The sequence below is a fragment of the Rhinatrema bivittatum genome, chromosome 8 (genome assembly GCF_901001135.1).
Source record: "Rhinatrema bivittatum chromosome 8, aRhiBiv1.1, whole genome shotgun sequence".
NCBI classification, from domain to species: Eukaryota; Metazoa; Chordata; class Amphibia; order Gymnophiona; family Rhinatrematidae; genus Rhinatrema; species Rhinatrema bivittatum.
This window is the reverse complement of record NC_042622.1, coordinates 187,855,453-187,878,275: the sequence shown is the minus strand read 5'-3', so window position 1 is coordinate 187,878,275 and position 22,823 is coordinate 187,855,453. Positions and strand designations below refer to the sequence as shown.

The following is a 22,823-nucleotide window of genomic DNA, read 5'->3' as shown; positions in this document are numbered from 1 at the left end:
GTCTTCACCACTTCCTCTGGAAGGGCGTTCCAGGCATCCACCACCCTCTCCGTGAAGAAATACTTCCTGAGTTTGGTTCTGAGTCTTCCTCCCTGGAGTTTTAAATCGTGACCCCTGGTTCTGCTGATTTTTATGCAACGGAAAAGGTTTATCGTTGTCTTTGGATCATTAAAACCTTTCAAGTATCTGAAAGTCTGTATCATATCACCCTTGCTCCTCCTTTCCTCCAGGGTGTACATATTTAGATTCTTCAATCTCTCCTCATAAGTCATTTGATGAAGACCCTCCACCTTTTTGGTCGCCCTTCTTGAAGCTACAAGCACTTTGATCGCCCTTCTTGAAGCTACAAGCACTTGAGAAACCTTAGTTGAAAGACTGAGTGGTTGTAGGATCAGGCTTTCAACATCCAGGCTGTGAGGGATAGGGTCTGAAGGTTCGGGTGGCGTAACATGCCGTGGTTTTGAGTTATGAGATCGGGCGCTGTGCCCAGGCGAATGGGTTCTCAGATAGAGAGGTCGAGAAGCATGGGAAACCATACTTGTCGAGGCCAATACGGGGCTATGAGTATCATTGATCCCTTGTCCTGTTGTAGCTTCACGAGAGTTGTGGCTATTAGTGATATCGGAGGATACGTGTATAGGAGGCCTGTGTTCCAGGGGCGAGCGCAGGCGTCCATAGCTATCGTGTTTTGTTGCCTGTGCAGGGAGCAGAATCTGTTCACTTTGTGATTCAGTTCGGATACAAAGAGGTCGATGGTTGGTTGACCCCAGCGTTAGAAGATTTTTCTCGCTACACAATGATCCAGAGACCACTCGTGGGGATGGAAACATCGACTGAGGCGATCTGCTACTACGTTCTGTATGCCTGCCAGATAAGTGGCCCGGAGATGCATTGAGTGTGCAAGGGCCCGGACCCAGGCCCAGATCTGCGCAGCTTCTTGGCAAAGCAGATAAGAGCCTGTTCCTCCCTGTTTATTCAAGTACCACGTTGCAATTGTGTTGTCTGTCTGTATGAGAACAGTCTTGTGTGAAAGGCAGTCCTTGAACGCATATAGAGCATAACGTATGGCTCGAAGCTCTAGGAAGTTGATTTGAAACTTTGCTTCGAGTTGTGTTCAAGTACCTTGAGTTTGAAGGTTGTTCACATGAGCTCCCCAACCCAAGTTGGATGCATCCGTGGTTAAGGTCACTTGAGGAACTGGTTGCTGAAAGTGTAGACCTGTCAGCAAGTTGGCTCTGTTTGTTCACCAGAGAAGTGACAGACGCAGCTTGTCGGTTATATGGATCAGGGATGAAAGAGGTTGAGTGGCTTGGAGCCACTGAGATTTCAAAGTCCATTGAGTTATTCTCATGGCTAGCCTGGCCATAGGAGTGACATGGACCGTGGAAGCCATGTGGCCCAGCAACGTGAGGAACTGATGGGCTGAGGCTGTTTTGTTTGTGCGCAGAGATGTAGCCAGTTTGGAAAGTATGTCTGCGCGGTCGTTGGGCAGGATGGCCTTTGTGACTGTGGTATCCAAATCTGTTCTGATGAAGGTAAGGAGGTGAGATGGATTCAAGTGGGATTTCTGATAATTGATCAGAAATCCTAGCGAGTGTAAATTCGTAGTGAGCTTTAGAGAGTTGAGAGCTCCTTGCTTGGATCAACTCTTTATTAGCCAGTCGTCCAGGTAAGGAAACATGTGGACGGTGCTTCTGCGTAGATGTGTGGCAGCCACTGCTAGGCATTTTGTAAACACTCGAGGCGCTGAGGCCAGACCGAATGGCAGAACTCGGTATTGAAAATGTTTGTGACCCACTATGAAGCGCAGGTATTTGCGATAATGTGGGAATATGACGATATGTGAGTAGGCATCCTGAAGGTCGAGAGAACAGAGCCAAACTCCTTGTTGAAGTAGGGGAAGCATGGTGCCGAGAGACACCATCCTGAATTTTTCTTTTTGAAGAAATTTGTTGAGATTGCGGAGGTCTAGGATGGGGCGGAGACCGCCCGATTATTTTGGAATCAGAAAATAACGTGAGTAGAACCATCTGCCTCTCTGTGTTACGGGAACGGTTTCTACAGCCTTGGTTCGCAGAAGGGATGGATAGTTCTGACTCTAGAAGCAATGTGTGGGCAATGTGTTGACTTTTCGGGCCCACAATGGATTGGGTGGAGAGTCTGGGAGTACTGTGAGAAAGTTTAAATGTATTCCTGGGCTATGATGGATATTATCCATTGATCCAATTGGCACAATCGGCCTCCTACGGGTATTTCTGGATTTGGGTTCATTGATGATTGGCCGCTGTTCTCTGGACGCGCATCAAAATCCAGAGGCTGGACTAGCTTGTGGGGCTGGTTGTGCTCTGGGGGCTTTGGGCTGGCATGTATGACCCTCTGAGGGGCTCTGGCTGGTCTCACTCGAGATGCAGAAGGATAGTATTTGCGTGAGCGGTAGAATGATCTACTGGGGTCCTTTCTCATGCTTTTGCAGGATGAGGAGGGAGCGTCCGTAGTGACTAGACAATTGACGTAGAGTTTCGTGGTGGTCCTTCAACTGAGCCACTGCATCCTGTATTTTATCTCCGAAGAGATTGTCCCCAGTGCACGGGAGATCAGCAAGCTTATATTGGACCTCAGGTCTTAAATCAGAAGCTTTCAGCCAGGCCCATCTTCTAGCACTGATTCCTGTTGCTGACAACTGGGAAGCAGTCTCGAAGGAGTCATATGCTGCTCTTACCTCATGCTTCCCTGCTTTGAACCCCTTCTGGATAATGGCAGTCAGGCTTTCCTGCTGTTGTTGAGGCAAGGAGTCCACGAAATCTTGGACTTGCTTCCAAAGGTTTCTCAGGTACTGGGTCATATACAGTTGGTAGGCGGCTAGACGGGATACCAACATGGAGCCTTGGAAGATCTTGCAACCCAGTCCATCTAGGAACTTCTGGTCCTAGATGGACTGGGTCCTAGATGGACTGGGTTCCTAGATGGACCGCATTCCTCAGCTCCAAGGGAGCTGAGGAATGCGGATTCCACCACAACAGACTGATGAGGCAGTTGTGGTTTCTGAAAACCTGGGGCATGTTATACTAGGTATGTTGCATCTGTTTTCCTGTCCAACATTCTAGGGCGCATGGGCATTGATGGAGGGTGTAGTGGCATCGATGGAGGCTTCGATGGAATCGATGGCATTGAGGGGAACAGTGGACATTTAAGTCCCGAGAGCCTCGATGGACCTGGAGTCGGACTAGAAGTTGTGTTGTCTTCCTCCGAGGAGCCCGGTATAGGTATCGGGAGCTGCGGATGTCTTGATGGCCAACTCGGTGCCGATGGAACGGGCTGAGTCGGGAAAGCACCGATGAGGGTATTGAGTCAGTCCAGCAATGGTGCAAACATCGATGGTTCCAGGGTCGGTGCCGGTATGGGAGCCGGCATCGATGGCGGTTGCAAGTTTTGGAAGGCATCGAGCACTGCCTGGTGGACAAGGATGTCCAGTTCCCCCCTGAAAACTGGTGTGGATAGCGCAGCTACAGGGGGAGGCAGGCTAGGTGTTACTGGCCCTTCCACAAGAATTTGTGGTGGCTCAGTACCCGGCACTGATGTCGGTGGGGAACGCCTCGGGGTCTCGAGTGCAGAGGAAGTTGGGGCTCCTCTCCCCGGGCCCTCTTCGAAGGCGGCTCAATGGCCATCGATGCCGCTTCGATGTTGGTGCCGGTACCAGGAGTGGAATTGCGTCGGTGCCGGTGGTGATGCTTCTCTCGGTGCTCGGTCCGGTCTTCCCCCAGCACTGAGGATGACGCTACCGATGTCCTGGTTGGCATCGGTGACGGCCGGTCACCATCTCCCTGCTGCTCCCGGCAAGGTTTGTCGATGGAAGGACGTTTTCTCACCGGTGATGACTGGGCAGAACTCGATGGAGTTAACTTTAATTTAAAGAGATTCTCCATCTTACCAAGACGGGCACGTCTGCCTTTTGGAGTCATTTGGGCACAGTCAGGACACCAGCGGCATCGTGCGATGGACCCAGGCAAAGAACACACACACACACTGTGAGGGTCCTTGATCGACATTGTTCGTGGACACTCTGGGCACTTTCTGAACCCGGTCGCCATGCCGAAAAAAAGAGCGCGAAACGGTCAGTAACCTATGGGAACCGAATGGAGACACGGGAAAAGTACTCACCGAGCATCGGAGGGAACGGAGCGTGATGGGAGACCCCTGTTAGGGAACGTTTAAAGAAGTAAACTTCGAGTTTTTCCGTTGAGGAAAAAAGGTGAGAGAAATCTCACAGAGCTCCTAACCCACGAGACAAACTGCAGCGCGGAAAGAAAGAGACTGAAGGGAGACCCCTTGTGGCCACAGGGATTATGGCATGCTGGGCATGCTCAGTGTGCCAGTCAAAGTTCTAGAATACAAAAGTATTCTGTGACAGGGCTCCGTCTGATGTCGTCACCCATATGTGAGGACTACCATCCTGCTTGTCCTGGGAGAATAGCAGATCTCCTGTGCTAAGCGTACAATGCTATATCTTGAACCATGGGGCTAACATATAACATTGCCATATTAGTGTCCAATGTGGTGTAACCAGAAGAAAGACGGTCACTCCAATGGCACCTTGAGTCTTGCACGTTCACCTAATTGTCTTTTAACCTTGGAATTTCATTAGCTCCATTTATCATTGGTCATACAGTCTATAATCTAATAGAGTTATGCACGTTTAGCTCTGAGAAGACTCTGTGCTGAGCGACTTCTCCTATGCTGGAACAAATCTATTACAATTCATCACGCTATGTGGAGAAAAAAAGCTACCATATTTACAAATGAAAAAGGATACCATTAATACTAACTGTAGTCTTCTATTTATTTAATAAATATTAACCTCCACTTTTCATATCTTTGTGCTGTAAATTTACAGAATGAAATTGTGAATGCAATATCCACTTTTATCTTCTCTTACTCACCTAATAACAGTAAACTTAATAAATTCTGCAGAATCCACAATTCTCCTCATGGAACCGATTTCTAGGTAGCTGGGAGCTTTAAAAGTCACACCAGGGGGCATTCCATCCACCACTACACAGCCAGGGTTGGTGGTTATTTTTCTATATGGTACTTTTACAGGAAAATTCATACCAATTGCCTCCCCTAAGGGGAAAAAAAGATGTTTTATTAATTCCCATTTCAATTCTGAATACATATTGGGTTGTGCAGCTGCATTTTGATTTCTTATTGTAGTTATAAAATAGTTTAAGAAGCATTAGAGCTGAAGCAAGCAAACAGTCTTTCTCTTCAGAATTTCAACACATTTTGTATTACATCTTCTAAGTCTGATTCAGTCAGAATGAAGGCATAGGTCTTGAGATTGGTAAAGCAGAGTTGCTTACCTGTATCAGGTGTTCTCCCAGGATAGCACGATGTTAGTCCTCACATATGGTTGGCATCATCAGATGGAGCCCTGTCACGGAACACACTGAGCATGCCCAGCATGCCATAATCCCTGTGGCCACAGGGGTCTCCCTTTAGTCTCTTTCTTTCCGCGCTGCAGTTTGCCTCGCGGGTTAGGAGCTCTGTGAGATTTCTCTCACCTTTTTTCCTCTGTTGGTTTGATTAACCCTGCAGCCACCAGGGGTCCCCCTTCAGTCTTGTTTGTAGCAAAAGTATGAGCGACAAATAAAATAATAAAACGTAAGCGAACCCAACTTTGCGGGGTGGCGGGTGGGTATTCGTGAGGACTAACATCCTGCTGTCCTGGGAGAACATCTGTTACAGGTAAGCAACTCTTCTTTCTCCCAGGACAAGCAAGATGGTAGTCCTCACATATGGGTGAATAGCAAGCTACAGGCTGAGTCATACGTATGAGGCCAAGCAACACCAAACATGTGCAACAGGCACAACAATGGGGGTGCTGCTGATAAGGATGAGGCAGCCTGAAATTCTCAGCGGGTCGAGGTAGAACGAGTTGGGTTCTTACACTGGAAACAAATTCCTTAGGGCAGACTGGTCAAAGACGGAATCCTGTCGCCCAGCCTTGTCCAGGCAGTAGTGAGCTGCGAAGGTGTGGAGAGAGCTCCATGTCACAGCCCTGCAGATGTCAGCAATCGGTACTGAACGGTAGTGTGCTACTGACGTTGCCATTGCTCTGACTGAGTGTGCCTTCACTTGACCCTGTAGTGGAAGGCCTGCTTGCTGGTAACAGAATGCGATGCAGTCTGCTAATCAGTTTGACAGTGTTTGCTTGCCCACCACATTCCCAAGTTTGTTCTTATCAAAAGAGACAAAGAGTTGGGTGGACTTCCTGTGGGCTGTAGTGTGGTCTAAGTAAAACACAAGAGCACGCTTACAGTCCAAGGAGTGGAGAGCTCGCTCACCTGGGTGAGCGTGAGCTCTTGGAAAGAAAGTGGGCAAGACTATGGACTGATTTAAATGGAAATCAGTTACCACCTTAGGTTACTGACCTTAGGAAGGAATTTAGGGTGAGTGCGGAGAACCACCCGTCATGGAGGAACCTTGAGAAGGGTGAGTAGGTCACAAAGGCCTGTAAATCACTTATCTTGCGAGCAAACGTGATGGCTACTAGGAAAAGAACTTTCCATGTAAGGTATCTGAGTTCACAGGAGTGCAAGGGCTCAAAAGGAGTGTGCATGAATCGTGCAAGTACGGCATTGGGTCCCATGCCATGACTGGTGGCCGTAGAGGAGGCTTAAACTGTACTAAGCCTCTCATGCAGCGACTCACCAGGGGTTGAGCCATTATCGGTGCATCCCCTATTCCTTGATGGTAAGCAGAGATGGCATTAAGGTGCACTCGGAAAGATGATGTCTGGAGACCAGATTCCGAGAGGTACCAGAGATAATCTAACAGACTTGATGTGGGGCAAGAAAAGGGATCCAAGCTCTTTTGTGTGCACCACAAGGTAAATCTCTTCCATTTAGAGTGGTAGGATTTCCGTGTGGAAGCTTTCCGTGAAGCTACAAGGACTTGAGATACGTCACTTGAAAGGTTGAGTGGTTGTAGTATAGGCCTTTCAATATCCAGTCCGTCAGAGAGAGGGCCTGGAGGTTCGGATGGTCTAACTTGCCATGATTCTGTGTTATGAGGTTGGGCGACGTGCCCAGGCAAATGTGGTCCTGGCCAGAAAGGTCGCGAAGTATGGGAAACCAAATTTGGTGTGGCCAGTATGGAGCTATGAGAATCATTAAGCCCTGGTCCTGTTGTAGCTTCACGAGAGTCTTGCTTATGAGCGGAATCGGAGGATATGCATAAAGCAGGCCTTTGTTCCAGGGACAGGCGAAGGATTCCTTGGCTGGTGTATGCCGGTCCCTGTGCAGAGAGCAGAAGATTTCCACTTTGTGGTTCTGACTGGACGCAAAGAGATCGCTGGTCGGATGACCTCACCGGTGGAAGATTCTGCTCGCAACCGAGGGATCCAGAGACCATTCGTAGGACTGGAAACGTCAGCTGAGGCGGTACGCCAGTGCATTCTGTGTGCCCGCTAGATAAGTGGCTCGTAGAAGAATGAAATGCGATAGGGCCCAGGCCTAAATCTGTGCCGCCTCCTGGCAAAGCAGATAAGAGCCCGTGCCCCCCTGTTTGTTCAGGTACAACATTGCAACTTGGTTGTCTGTTTGAAGGAGGACAAGTTTGTTGGAGAGGTAATCCTGAAATGCATAAAGGGTGTACCGCATCGCTCGAAGCTCCAGAAAATTGATTTGATGGGTCGCTTCGGCTTTTGTCCATGTCCCTTGAGTTTGAAGGCCTTGGACATGGGCTCCCCAACCTAGGTTGGAGGTGTCGTAGTTAAGCTCACCTGAGGAACTGGTTGCTGGAAAGGAAGACCCACTTGTAAGTTGGCTTTGTGTATCTACCAGGCAAGGGACAGACGAAGCTGGCTGGTTATGTGTACCATGGACCACAGCGGCTGAGTAGCTTGTCGCCACTGGGATTTCAGAGTCCATTGGGTCATTCTCATGGCAAGATGGACTGTTGATGCCATGTGGCCGAGCAACCTTAGTAGCTGGCCAGCTGAGGCTCTTTTTCGATGGCGGATAAAGCTGGCAAGGTTGGACAGCGCAATCGCACGGTCGTTGGGTAAGAATGTTCTGGACAGTGTCATATCTAGGTCTGCTCCTATAAGGAAGAGAAGATGAGACGGTGTCAATTGGGATTTGGGGTAATTTATTAGAAATCTCAACGAGTTTAGAAGCCTTATGGTGAGACCGAGAGAGTTGAGGGCTCCTTGTTTTGACTGGCTTTTTATGAGCCAGTCATCCAGGTATGAAAAAACGTATATGCCTCTGCTGTGTAACTGCGCAGCCACGACTGCCAGGCACTTCATAAAGACTTGAGGCGCTGAGGCTAGGCTGAATGGTAGTACCTTGTATTGATAGTGACTGCAGCTCACCACAAATCACAGATATTTGCGATGAGGAGGGGAGATCGCGATATGGGAGTATGCGTCTTGAAGGTCCAGAGAGCAGAGCCAATCCCCTTGTTGAAGTAGAGGAAGCATGGTGCCCAGGGATACCATCCTGAACAGTTCCTTGCGAAGAAATGTATTCAAGGCACGGAGGTCCAGAATAGGCCGGAGGCCGCCGGTCTTTTTTGGAATTAGAAAATATCTGGAGTAGAACCCTTGTCCCTGCTGATTCGGTGGAACCGGTTCCACGGCTCTGACCGATAGAAGGGTTGAGAGCTCTGACTCGAGTTTTCCTGTGTGGTTGTCCCAACTCCAGGATAGATTGGGTGGGAAGTCCAGAGGTATTTTTGAAAAATTTAGATGGTAACTGTGGGTTACGATGGACAGTACCCAATAGTCCCTGGTGACTGGATGCCAATTTGTTGCAAAGTGGCACAGACGGCCCCCCCCCCACTGGAATATGGCTGCTGCTCTCTGAGAAAGAGTCAAAACCCAGACGTGGAGTGAGCTTGTGGAGCTGGCTGTGGTCTAGATGTTCTAGTTTGGAGCGCATGTCCCCTCTGAGGTGCCCGAGCCGGTCATGTTTGTTTTTCAAACGTGCCTCAGTATATAAGAAACCTTAAATAAATAAATAAATAAATAAATAAATAAATAAATAAATACACGGGATGCAGGAAGGTAATATCTGTGTGGCCTGCAGAATTGTTTCTTGGGTTCTCTATGCGTGGCCCTGCGGGCTATGGAGGGAACATCTGGGGAGACAGTTGACAACTGGTGCAGGGTCTCATGATGGTTCTTTAACTGGGCCACTGTGTCTTGGATCTTATCCCCGAACAGGTTGTCTCTGGTACAGGGCAGATCTGCCAGTTTGTCCTGGACTTCCAGGCATAGGTCTGAGGCCTTAAGCCAGGCCCAGTGACTAGCACTGATGCCCGTTGCTGAGACTCTGGATACTGTTTCAAAAGAATCGTAGGCAGCTCTGACTTCATGTTTACCTGCTTCCATTCCTTTTTGTAGGATGGAGGACAAGGCTTCTTGTTGTTGCTGTGGTAATGTCTCCGCAATCTCCTGGATTCGTTTCCAGAGATTTCTAATATATTGGGTCATGTATAATTGATATGCTGCAATTTGCGATATCAACATGGACCTTTGGAAAGTTCTTCATCCCAACGCATCCAATGCTTTCTATTCCTTACCAGGAGGAGCAGAGGAATGTGGACACAAACGTTGTCTTTTTCTGAGCTGATTCCACAACTACAGAGTGGTGGGGCAGCTGACTCTGTTGAAAACCTGGGGTTTGTTGAACCAGGTAGGTAGCATATTGACTGGGGGTACTGTATCTGGATGTTCCCACAGGCAGTGCATGAGGTCCAAAAGAACTTCATGTACCAGTATTGCCATTATTTCTTTTGGAGCATCTACAAATTGTAAGACCTCCAACATCTTATGGCGAGCATCTTCCTCTGTGACCAGTGTAAAAGGTATAGTCTCAGACATCTCTTTGACAAAACTGGCAAAGGAGAGGTCTTCTGGAGGAGATCTTCGCCTTTCCTCCGGCGGTCAAAGCTCTGGGAGTAAGTCCTCAGATGTCCGTGATGAATCATCTGAGGATGCATTGTCCCATGGATTCTAGAGACTTTCTCCTTCTCCCGGTGGAGCTCCCGATGGAGGAAGCAACCCAAAGCCGAGAGGGCGGGAAGGCATCGATGGATGCGGCCAAGGCATCGATGGAATCGGCATCGGCATCGATGGAATCGGTGCCAGCATTGAGGGCATCGGGGCAGATGAGGTGCGCTTGGGTACCGGTAGCCCCGATGGTCCTGGCATGGGCTCCGGCATCGATGGTTCCCATGGAGGTACATGACCAGGAATTGATCCTTCCTCCTCCGAGGAACCTGTTACTGGAATCGGGACCTGCGGAGGCCTCAATGCCAGCGTGTCCGGTGGCAGAGAAGTCAATAAGGCACCGATATGCCACAATCGAGGGAGCCAGTTCCGGGGCCAGTATGGGGGCTGACTGGATGCATCGTAAGGCTTTCAAGACTGCCTCTTGGACCATGCGATCCAATTCCTCCCGGAAAGCTGGCATGGGTGGCATGGCGATCGGGGTAGGAGGCAGGCAAGGCGTCACCGGAGCCTCCACAGGGGCCCGTGGAGGCTCGGTGCCCGGCACCGGTAGGGAACACCTAGGGGTTCCGGGTCCAGAGGAGTATGGGGGCTCCTCTCCCCGGGCCCTCTTCGCAGGCATCAGTTGGGATCAACTGTTGGTGCTGGTGTCGATGTTTCCCTCGGTGTTTGGTCCAGTCTTTCCCCGGCACTGAGGACGATGACGCCGATGTCCTCGATGGAGTTGGTGATGGACGGTCACCCTGTCCACGGTGCTCCTGGTGAATCGTCTCCGAGGTCGATGGACCCTCCATGAACGGTGGCGCTTGAACTGGTGTCAATGGAGCAGTCTGTTTTGGAACAAACAACTGCTCCATTTTGTCCAGGCGAGCGCAACAGCCTTTGGGAGTCATTTGTGCACAACTAGGGCGTCGACGAACATCGTGCGAGGGGCCTAAGCACAAAACACAGACTTCATACGGGTCCATTATGGACATGGTCCTCGGACACTCAGGGCATTTTCAAAACCCGTTCGCCATGTTAAAATTTGGCGGGGGCGCGGACGGTGACCGTTGGGCACTGAAGTGGTAAGCCGCCGGGAACCGACCGCAGGTACCGGGAAAAACACTTACCGAACGTCGGAGTAAATGGAGCGCAATGGGGGACCCTGCTGAGGGATTTTTTGAGAAGATAAACTTCAAATAGTTCCATGAGGAAAGTTGTGAGAAATCTCTCACAGAGCTCCTAAACTGCGAGGCAACTGCTGCGCGGAAAAAAAGAGACTGAAAGGGGACCCCTGGTGGCTGCCGGGTTAGTGGCATGCTGGGCATGCTCAGTGTGCCAGTCAAAGTTCTAGAAACTTTGACAAAATTCTTCCGTGACAGGGCTCCATCTGATGATGTCACCCCTATGTGAGGACTACCATCCTGCTTGTCCTGGGAGAAATGTTTAGATTTAATTTGGACTGCATGGTGAATTCTTATAAACATTATGGTATGAAGACTTAATGCAGCGATCTAATTAATTCTTCAATCGATGGCACAAATATATACTCCTGCTTCAAATTCCTAGTCTGCATATCTCACACTAGTTTGTGTTTTATACATTGACTTTCTTTAACAAAGGCTTTCATTTTAAAAATGTAGTGAAATTACATTTATATATGGATTTTCCAGCACTTTCCATTTTGACCTAATGACTATTATTTCATTCTTGTTGGCTTGAGATCTTTATTCAATAGGAAAGATGTCAAATTCATGTTCCACCTTCCCTTTGCGCTACCCTACCCCTCCTAAGTTATAATGCTTCTGATTAGTCAGATGGATAAATTGAACCAGTCTAAATGCTTTTTATCATAAGTTGAAAAGTGATAACAAATACATTAAAAAACTCCAATTATTAAAAATAATAATTCTTACCAAACTTTCGGCTGAACAATTCATTTACTTGTTCTCTCAGCTGTCTGGCCTTTTCAACTTTGGAACATTTCTCACCCTCTACATCTAAAGTAAAATACATAATTTTTACAATTAATGTGACAGAATATGTACCTAAAAGCCCCAGAATACCTTAAGGACCAGCTCCAGGTATCTGGCCTGGTCCACCTTAAAGCTGAGTGTAGCAAGGAATTATGGTCCCACAGAGGATCCCTCATATTGGTGAATAAGAGTGCAGGGCCTAAGAGGCTTAGACAGGCCAATAGGACTCCAGGAAAAGGCAGCTCCTGTAAGATTGCTGACCTGATTGTGAAGTTGAGACAGCATGAGTACAGAGGGAATTGGCAGCCCCTGACAATAGCTGACTTGAGATTATGATATTTGGGAAGAGAGAAGATAATTATGTGAGTAAGCAGGGTAAGACAGCTCCTGGAATATAGCTGGCCTATTTTGAGTTTGTATTGGGATTACTAAATGTGAATGCTGACAAATTTACACTATAAATAAAAGCATTTAAGGAAAAGGCCTTGACTGCTTGTATTTGTGCCACATAGGATGTCAGCTTGTGGATTTTCTGAGCTATGTAGTGCACAGCCAGAAATCCACACCTTAAGAAGAAAAGAAGTGTTTTGAACAGTGTTAAAGCTTGTATTCAGAAAATTTTGAAATATATAGCTTCACAGAGCAGTGCTCAAGTCAGAGAAAAAAAAAAGAAAATTTTTTTTCTATGCAAGAGTCTTGTTCTAAGCAGGGCACAGGTCAGACAGATAGTGAAGCAGCACACAGCAGTGCTCAAACCCGAGAAAAAAAAAGAGATTATTATTATTTTTTTTTTTTGCAAGTGAGTCTGGACCCAAGCAAGGCATAGGCCAAACAAGCAGTGAGGTAAAATGTATACACAAAAAGAAAAGAATTTCCCAGGGGCCTGGATGCAGAGGTAAATTGAAATTTATATTGTGCGAAAGGGAATAGGCCTGCTCGGGTAGTCAGGTGAGCAGTGAGTGAGTTAGCACCAAACAGGCAGGTGTGGTTTATTTGGTTTTGAAAAAAAAGTGAAAAATGGGGCTTTTTCCCTTGCATAGCTTAACAAGCAGACTTTTTCCTTTTGCTTGTTTAAAAGGAAAAATGAGTAAGGTGGAGTCCACTGGAAAAAGCCAGTCTGCTCAGCATTAGAATTTAAACTAGAAAGTCAGAGGCAGTTTCAAGAGAGCATCAGAAGGGACCAGAATTTCACAGAGTGTATTCTGAAAGAAATTAGAACAGTGCAGGCTCGCTTAAACTACAACTTACTAAAAGCAAAGCCAGAGCAGGACTCATGGTACTTGAAAACAAATGAAGCGCAGCAGTCCTGTGAGTCACCTGACTGGAGCTGTACCACTGAGGAGCAGAAAAACCCAGAGGTACAAGGGAAAGTGAAAGGTGCTCTTGGGACATCTTGTGAAGCATCAAAGGAACCAGTGATGGCCACAGCTAACCAGGATCGTCCCAGAAAATACACTGAGGATGGCACAACTGGGAGGCCTGGCAAAATGCCAGTGAAGCAGTGATGGAACTGTTGGGGTAGAGAATAGAAGAACCCCCAGAAGGGCAAGAACAGACCCAGTATGGGGCAAGTGGAGGTCCACTGACAACTCGCTAGAGAGGTCACCATGCTAAAGAAGGAGCTGCAAGGGCAGAAAGGCCTAAAAAGGAGATGATAAAGACTCAGGAAAATAAAGAAGTAATAGAGCAGGAGTGCTCTGGGAGTCCTGAGGAAGGACAGAGAGAGTTCCAAGAAAAACATCAGCACTGGGTGCAAAAACAAGCCCAACAGGGGGCAGGAAAAGATGAGGAAGGGTAGCCTCCTTGAGTCAAGATGTGCAGTGAATGGAAGTGGAGTGTCCAGAGAGGAGATGAATGATGAGCCTGGAACCCCAGGCTTGGAACCAGGGTGGATAGCAAGGCCATGGTGACAAAGACTGTCTGTACCAAGAAAGTGAGTTTATGGATGGCTATCAAGGAGCAGAACCAACACTGCTGCTTGAAGCTCAGTGTCAAGGTGGAGTGCCACGAGGAGACTTAGGTCCTGAGGTGGCTTATGCAGGCAGGCAACCACTGGAAAGAGGAAAAGCATCCCTCACAAGCCCTGATGGATCCAGGGGGGTCTGAGGACTCTATTTCACAGAGGCTGAGTCAAGTAGGCATCAAACAAGTACAAGAAATTGTATCTCAAGTGACTCAAAGTGGTTAATCCACAAAGAAAATTATGATGGATGAGACGCCATCAAGTTCAAGTGTTAGAGACTGTTGAGGTTACAGCCCCGGTGGGAGGGGGCAAAGATGAAGATGGTTACGGGCCATGGAGGTAGCCCTGACACAGGCAGTTACTCAACCTAAGAAGGTTGAGCTGAGGGGGAGGGTATGTGAAAGTATATACCCAAGAGCTCGAGAACACCTTAAGGACCAGCTCTAGCTATCTTGCCTGGTCCAACTTAAAGCTAAGTGCAACAAGGAATTACTGTCCCAGGGAGGATCCCATACTGGGGAACAAGCGTGCAGGGTCTAGGAGGCTTAGGCAGGCCCCTGGTACTCCAGGAGAAGGCAGCTCCTATAAGATTAATGACCTGATTATAAAGTTAGACTACATGAGTACAGATGGAATAGACAGTCCCCTGACAACAGCTGGCCTGAGATTTTGGTGTTTGGGAAGAGTGAAGATAACTATGTGAATAAGCAGGATAAGGCAGCTCTTGGAATAGAGCTGGCCTATTTTGAGTTTGTGTTAAGAAGTTGGGATTACTAAATATGAATGCTGTCAAGTTTGAAGTAAATAAAAGCACTTAATGAAAAAGCCTTGACTGCTCGTGTTTGTGCCATATCAACAAGTTGACATTTGTTAAACCTTTGAATACTAGGGGCAAGTTAAAAAAAAAAAAAAAAAAAAGATTAAATATATCAAAATGTTTGTAGAACTGGGAATTTTTTTTTTTAAGAGGCTGATGAGTGCAAGTACACAACAAATTAAAAATCATAGAGATCTCTCTAAAGTCTGTATACTTAAGTCACTTTCAGAAAACGGGATGCTTGGGTTCTATGGGACTTCCAAATCATACCTACTCAGCTGTTCTAAATGAAAATTGCTCTCTCAAGTACGGCTCTCTGAAAATGGATTACTTAATTTAGCTCATAGGTGATGTCATAGTTGAGAAGAACAGTGACTAGACTGCATGAGCAGTTAACAGAGGGTAAAAAAAATGATCCTACATAAAATCTGCACAGCTATAAGCCAGAAACCATACCGCAAGCACCCTTATGTCATTTTTACCAGTGACTTATAGCTGTATGCAACATTTCTAGAAAAGAGGAAACGTTTATTCAAAAGTACACAAATCCGTGATGGATAAAAATCCCATTGAGTACGCCAAGATTCCCAACCTGTATGACCTAAGAACCCCAAGTTTGGCATAACTATTTACCTGGAATAGTGACCTGAATGATATTAAGATCTTCCAGGCCCGCGGCTGTGATGGCTGCATTAGATGAACTGCTCTTTCCTTAAGGAAAAAAATTCAGTATCAGAGTAGAACTCTAATCTGTGTGTTATTTGCTATATTGTTGATCTGACTGCATATTTATTACTGTTTATTTATATTACAGTGGCTATTGAAAGCCTACACCCCCTTGAACACTTTTTGGATTTTTTGTCAATGAGTCAGACTTGCAAGCATTTAAATGAGAATTTTTTCCACTCATCAACGCACTTTTCAAGCCAAAGGTGAAATTACTTCTTACCTGTTAATTTCCTTTCCTCGAAGCAGGGCAAGCCAGTCCACACCAGTGGGTTGTGCACTCCAACCAGCAGATGGAAACCAGAGAATGACGACTCACTGATGTCACCATCATATAGCTCTGCTCAGATACCAGCCAGCATTTCTTCAAAAGCAAACTGTGGAAGCTAACTACTAAACATTAACAAGAATATCGCATCCTACAAACACTATCAATTTAACCTTGTGGATTTTTTTTTTTTTTAAACAACTGAAACACTGGTCTCAGCTCCTGTAACAATAGTCCCCTAGAACAATCAGAGTATCCTAGAAGAAGAACAGAACTCACTTACCCGATCTGTGGAGGTCCAGCTGCATGAGAGATCCTTGAACCTCATTCTTTCCTTGACAAGGATCTAACAAAACAAGAAAGTCAGCAGCCCCAAAGGCAGCCCAGGGCAGGATGATGGACTGGCTTGCTCTACTTCGAGGAAAGGAAATTATCAGATAAGAAGTAATTTCACCTTCCTCTTCATCCGGACAAGCCAGTCCATATCAGTGGGATGTACCAAAGCTACTCCCCCTAGAAGGGCGGGAGGCTGCGTAAGGCCAAAGCAGCACTGCCCTAGCAAAGGCAGAATCCTCTTTCGCTGCCTCATCCAATCGGTAACACCTGGCAAACATATGCAAGGAAACCCACGTCGCCCCTCTACAGATCTCTGCCAGAGAAAGCAAACCCAATTCTGTCCAGGAAACCGACTGTGCCCAGGTCAATTGCGCTTGAACTTGCCTTGGGAGAGGCTTCCCGGAATCCACATACGTCACTGGCACCACTTCCTTAATCTAATGAGCCACTGTGACCCAAGTAGCTGCCTCCCCTTCTTCAACCCCCTAGTGAAGAACAAGCAGCCAATCTGATTGCTGAAACTTGTTCGTAACCTCCAGATAATGCAATAAATGCCGCCGCATGTCCAACGGCTGCAATTTCCTGTTTTCCTGATCATCCACATCCCTATCCAAGGATGGTATCACAAACAACTGGTTTAAGTGAAACTCCGAAACCACCTTTGGAAGAAAGGCAGGTACTGTCCGAATCTGCTCCCTATCTGGCGTGATAATCAAAAAAAAAGGATCTCTGCATGACAAGGCTTGCAATTCCAAAATCCACCTTGCAGAACAAATAGTGACCAAAAACACCGTCTTCAGGGTCAGTAAACACAGGGAAATGCCCTGAAGTGGATGAAAGGTTGAACTTGCCAGAAAGGGGAGAACCAGATTCAAATTCCACAAGAGAACGGGGAAACGCAAGGGAGGTCTAAGTATTTCACTCCCCTCAAGAACCTAGACACGTCTGGGTGAGAAGAGAGCGGTCTCCCCTGCACGTGACACCGATAACATGCTAGAGCAGCCACCTGCACGTTTAGCGTGTTCAAGGCTAACCTCTTTCTCAGAACTTCTTGTAAAAAATCTAAGATTAAGGGGACAGGCATCAAAGTGGGCACAGAAGCTTGATTCTGACACTAATGCTCAAAAACCCGCCAAACGCAAATATATGCCAAGGAGGTGGAAAATGTTTGCGCTCTCAGAACAGTTTCCACCACCACCCGAGTAACCTCACTTTAAGAGCCTAATCCTCTCAAGGGCCAAACCGTAAGACAAAACTGACCTGGATTGCTGTAAAAAAATTGGGCCCTGCCGTAACAACCCCATGAGAAGAGAGAGTTGCCAAGGGTCTCCCATCAGAAGATGAAGCAGATTCGCGTACCACAGCCTGTGCAGCCAATCTGGGGACACCAGAGGCACAATGCCTGGATGTTGTGCTATTTTCTGCAACAAAAGGCTGATCATAGGCCTCGGCAGAAATGCATAGAGTAAATTCTCTTGCGGCCAAGCCTGAACTAGCACATCTATTCTGAGTGCTTGAACATCCCTTGTCAGATTGTAAAATCTCTCCATTTATGTATTTGTTTATTTTTCTCTTTTATCCATACTGCCTATCATCAATCTAGGTGGTTTACAAATTTTACATATATAAAATTTTAAAATAAATCAAATACAATACCAATACAAAATAGTATAAAACATACATAATTAGATCCAGAAAGGGACATCCCCAGTGACACACGATAAGTCGAAAAACCTCAGGAGCCAGTTTCCATTCTCCTGAATCCAACATGTTACAATTGAGATAATCTGCCTCCATGTTGTTGACTCCTGCTATTTGGGAGACTGACAGTACCTGCAAATAATGTTCCGCCACGGCAGAAGGGCATCCATTTCTAGAGAGACTTGCCAACTTTCAGTCCCCCCTTGGTGATTTACGTACGCCACTGCTGTCGTGTGTCTGACATAAATTTCACCGTCTTTCCTTCCAACCAGTCTGTGAACTGCAGGATGAAATTGCCTCTTTGGAAGCCTACTATCCTTGCACCACCAACTCCTGACAGTGTGCTCCCCAGCCCTGGAGATTTGCATCCGTTGTGACCACCAACCAGTCGGGAGTCTCCAAATCCATACCTTTTTCGAGATGCTCCCTTCGCAATTACCAGAGCAGCTTCCGCCTCACCTCTGGTGGCAAGGTCAAAAGTCACATTGTACTCTTGAGACTGAGGATTCCATTGAGATAGGAGAGACCACTGCAGAGGACGCATATGAGCACCCGCTCAAGGTACAACCTCTATCATCGCGGTCACTGATTCCAAAATCTGCAGATACGACCAGAAGGATGAGCTGATATCCTTACACAAGATCCGGACCTGACCCCAGATCTTCTGAATGCGAGACTCTGAGAAAAACACCTTGTCTTGCACCATGTTGAACCGGATGCACAGATACTCCAAGACCTGAGATGGCGGCAAGTTGCTCTTGGCTAAGTTCACTACCCATCCCAGGTGCTTCAATAATTAAATCACCTTGATGGACATTAACCGGCTATCCTCCAACAACTTGGCTCTGATTAGCCAGTCATCCAATTATGGATGAACCATAGGGGCGGATTTTAAAAGCCCTGCTCGCGTAAATCCGCCCGGATTTACGCGAGCAGGGCCTTGCGCGCCTATTTTCCATAGGCCTGCCGGCGCGCGCAGAGCCCCGGGACTCGCGTAAGTCCCGGGGTTTTTTGTTGGGGGCGTGTCGGGGGCGGGGCAGATCGACGCAGCGTTTTGGGGGCGGGACGCGGCGTTTCGGGGGCGGGCCCGGGGGCGTGGTTTTGGCCTGGGGGCATGGCCGCGCCCTCCGGAACCGCCCCCGGGTTGCGTCTCGGCGCGCCAGCAGCCCGCTGGCGCGTGTGGATTTACATCTCCCTCCGGAAGGCGTAAATCCGTGGACAAAGGTAGGGGGGGGTTTAGATAGGGCCGTGGACAAAGGTAGGGGGGGGTTTAGATAGGGTTTAGATAGGGCGCGTATCAACTAAAATCCAGCGTACTTTTGTTTGCGACTGGTGCGCCAACAAAAGTACGCGAACGCGCATTTTTTAAAAATCTACCCCATAATACCCTCCTTTCCGAGGACCATGGCCATGACTACCATCACTTCGAAAAAGTCCTGGGTGCCGTGGCCAAGCTGAAGGGCAATGTTTGAACTGGTAGTGCCGACCTAAAACTGTAAAGTGTAGATATCACTGATGCTGCTTACGAATTGGAATATGAAGGTAAGCTTCCAATAGGTCCAGAGAAGTGAGAAATTCTCCCTTCTGCATCACAATGATCACTGATCTTAATGTTTCCATCCGAAAATGAGTAACCTGGAGGGCCTGATTGAGTCCCTTGAGATTCAGAATAGGTCGAAATGAACCCTCTTTCTTGGGAACCACAAAATAAATGGAATAGTGCCCTGTGCCCTCCTGATCCTTTGCAGTGCGGACTGGACCACTGACTTCTTTTCTTTGGAGTTGCAGGGAGAAACCATAAAAGCATCTGAGAGAGGACAGATAAGTTCCAAAACGTACCCATCCCACAGTATTTCCAAAAACCAGAAATGATGTGGTCAGAAATGATGTGGGTCCACCTCTGATAAAATTGAGACAGGCGATTGCCTATCTCCAACAGAGGATGGATCCCAAAACTTCATTGAGAGGATCGCAGAGTTCCAGAATCAGAGGCTCCATCTTTGCCTGGCTGCCTTGCCCAAAAGGACTGAGACCTACTGAATGTCTGATACCTCTGACTACTCAAACCTTTGGAGGAGCAAAAACGCTGAGAGCTCCAAAATCTCCACTTCACATGAGAAAACCAGGGAATCAACTTCTTATCTTCTGGCAACCAAGGAGATTTTGACTCTCCCCACTGATCCACCATCTTCTCTAACTCCTCCCCAAACAAAAAGCGCCCCTTAAAAGGCAACTTGGTAAGGTTCGATTTCAAAATAGTATCAGCAGACCAGTTCCATAGCCACAGGAGCCTTCAGGCTGCAATCACCAAAGCCACCCCTTGAGCTGCTGTGCGCACCAAATCATAGTCAGGAAGGCAGCTCCCGGCTCCAGGTATGGGCCATTCTCTCCCAGAGCTTCCTGGGCTAACTGTAACCTTGCCCTGGCCACTATAAGGGGAGATTTGTGGCCATCGCTTCAAAGACCTGATTTAAAATAGCCTCAATCTTCCAATCTTGAGTGTCTTTTAAAGCTGCACCTCCTTCCACTGGAATGGTGGTCCACTTTGTCACAGCAAAAACCAAGGTTTCTACCTTGGGAAACCAGAGTTGCACCCTCTCTTTAGGATCCATAGGATACAATCTTGCTAAAGAGCGACCCCCTTTAAAATTACCCTCAGGAGCGCTCCATTCCAAATCTATCAGCTCCTGGATGGCCTCGTCCAGAGGAAAAAACAGGATGCGTTGCGCAAGCTAATCATTACAGGGTTCCTCTTTGAATCTTTGGCCGCTGCAGGCAAGATCTCCTCACACTCTAGGGCTTCAAGGTCTGCAAAATTAACTGGACATCTCGTCCCTGTGAGACTCAGCATCTGGGGGAATCTCCCCCTCTTCTAATAATGGATCGTTGGGATCCCCCACCGAGGATTGACTCCCCAACTGAGTCTCCTGAAAGATCCTTGTCATCGCCGCCTTCTCCCTCCGTCTGTCTCCTTCTCTTCTTCCTCCTGAGAGGAGACAAAGACTCCTTGGAATGCTTCATAGGTTCTAAGGAGAGAGACTTCTGAAGCGGGCAATCCCTAGCCTCTTCCTGGAGACCTTCTTGCCCTTGACACCCTTAAAAAATTCCACCCATAAAATGGCAGAAAGATCCATCCCCGGAGAAGACAAAACCTTCTCGGAGCCCAATCCTGAGGGAATTGATAGGAGAGGAGGTGGTGAAAACTCCTCACCCTCTCTGGTACGAGCAGCCGCCATAACCTCTGTCTGTAAAGCAGGAGCCTCTGAGGTCCCTGCAGAGACAAATTCCCCTGTGGAGACATCTCCCTGGGCCTCAACACACTTTTGACACACACTGAGGGACTTCCTGGGACTAAGGACCCTCATATGGCATGCTGAGCAGATGCGAAGCTTCTTCCCAGGCTGCTCCCCCAATGCCAAGTCACACTCTCTCTCTCTCTCTTCCCCTAATAGGCTGAGCATAAGCATCCCACTGTGTGCCTCTGCAGTTTCTGCCACTTAAAATAGCACCTACCATGTGTCTGCAGCGCCGTTAAAATTTTGCCGGTTCCAAAAATAGCCTGACCGGCCTGAAAAGAATCACGTCAGTACCCACTCCCAGCACTGCCCAGCGCATGCACTTTTTTTTTTATTTTATAAAGTTTCTCAGCCAAAATGGACAATAGACATAAAGAATGGCAGGGAGAGAGAAGAGGGAAGAAGAGAAGACAGAGAAGAGGACTATGCAGCCGGGCTGAGCCCAGGGCCTCCTTACCCTACTGGATCTCTTCTCCTGTTAGGAGGAGGGCTAGGACCATAGCCTTCACCTCACTACTGTCCAATCTGTCTCCTGAGATTGTTTCCAGACTCTCAACTAAGAGAGGGAGCGACTGCTATCACCACAGGAAGTCAAAATGGCCTTTTCAATCCTGGCAGGCCGAAATCCACAAGCAAGGATGCATGTCCACCACCTGCTTGAGACGGAGAAAAACTGGCTGGCTGGTGCCTGAGCAGAGCTATATTAGGGTGACATCACTGAATCGTTGTTCTCGTTCTCCATCTGCTGGTTGGAGTGCACAACCCACTGGTGTGGACTGACTTGCCTGAATGAAGAGGAAACTATTATTGGGAGGACAAAACATATATGTATTCAAAAACCAAAACTGAAATCTAGTTGGATAAGTATCCATTCCCAAGTCAATACTTATGGAAGCACCTCTGGCAGCAATTACAGCTGAGAGTCTGTTGGGATAGGTCTCCACCAACTTTGCACACCTAGATTTGTCAATATTAGACCATTCTTCTTTACAAAACTGGTTTAGCTCTTTCACGTTCTCTAGGAAGTGTTGATGAACAGCAACTTTCATATCATGCCAGATTTTCAAATGTATTGAGGTCAAGGCTCTGACCATTCCAGGACATTTACCTTTTTGTTCTTTAGCCACTCCAGTATAGCTTTGGCTGTGTGCTTCAGATCATTCTCATGCTGAAATGTGAACTTTCATTCCAACTTCAGCTTCCTTGCAGAGGGCAGCATCTTTTCCTAAAGGACCTTTCTCCACTTTTCTCAATTCATTGTCCCTTCTATCCTGACAAGTCCCCCAGTCCTTGATGATGAGAAACATCCTAACAAGATGCTGCTAACACTTTGCTTCACAGTAGGGATGGTGTTCTTTGGGTGATGTGGTCGATTAGGTTTGCACCAAACCTAACACTTTTCATTTAGGTTAAAAAGTTCTATTTTAGTTTTGTCAGATCACAAAACCTTTTGCCACATGGCTATGGCACCCTTTACATACTTTAACCAGGATTCAAGGTAGGTTTTCTTAAGTAATGGCTTCTTTCTTGCCACCCTACCATACAGATCAAATCTGTGGAATGCTTGGGATATTGTTGTCAAATGTACACTTTGACCAGTCTTGGCAATGGAAGCTTGCAGCTCTTTCAAAGTTGCTATTGGTCTCCTGGCTGTGTCCATGATCAGTTTCCTTCTTGCTCGGTCATCCAGTTTTATACCCATCCCCAGATCTGGGCCGTACAACACCTTTGTCCCAGAAT

At 47.4% G+C, this 22,823-nt stretch overlaps 1 protein-coding gene across 9 annotated transcripts in view; it reads right to left on the bottom strand.

Moving 5' to 3' along the window:
* Positions 1-22,823, bottom strand: part of GTF2I (general transcription factor IIi) — a 240,633-nt gene that overhangs the window by 14,190 nt on the left and 203,620 nt on the right. For all 9 annotated transcript variants that reach the window (XM_029612153.1, XM_029612156.1, XM_029612158.1 and 6 more), the window contains 3 exons: positions 15,390-15,467; positions 11,917-12,000; positions 4,938-5,121 (listed from right to left, as the gene is read on the bottom strand). In XM_029612153.1, coding sequence (XP_029468013.1) covers positions 4,938-5,121; positions 11,917-12,000; positions 15,390-15,467 — 346 coding nt within the window. The remainder of the gene's footprint in view (positions 1-4,937; positions 5,122-11,916; positions 12,001-15,389; positions 15,468-22,823) is intronic.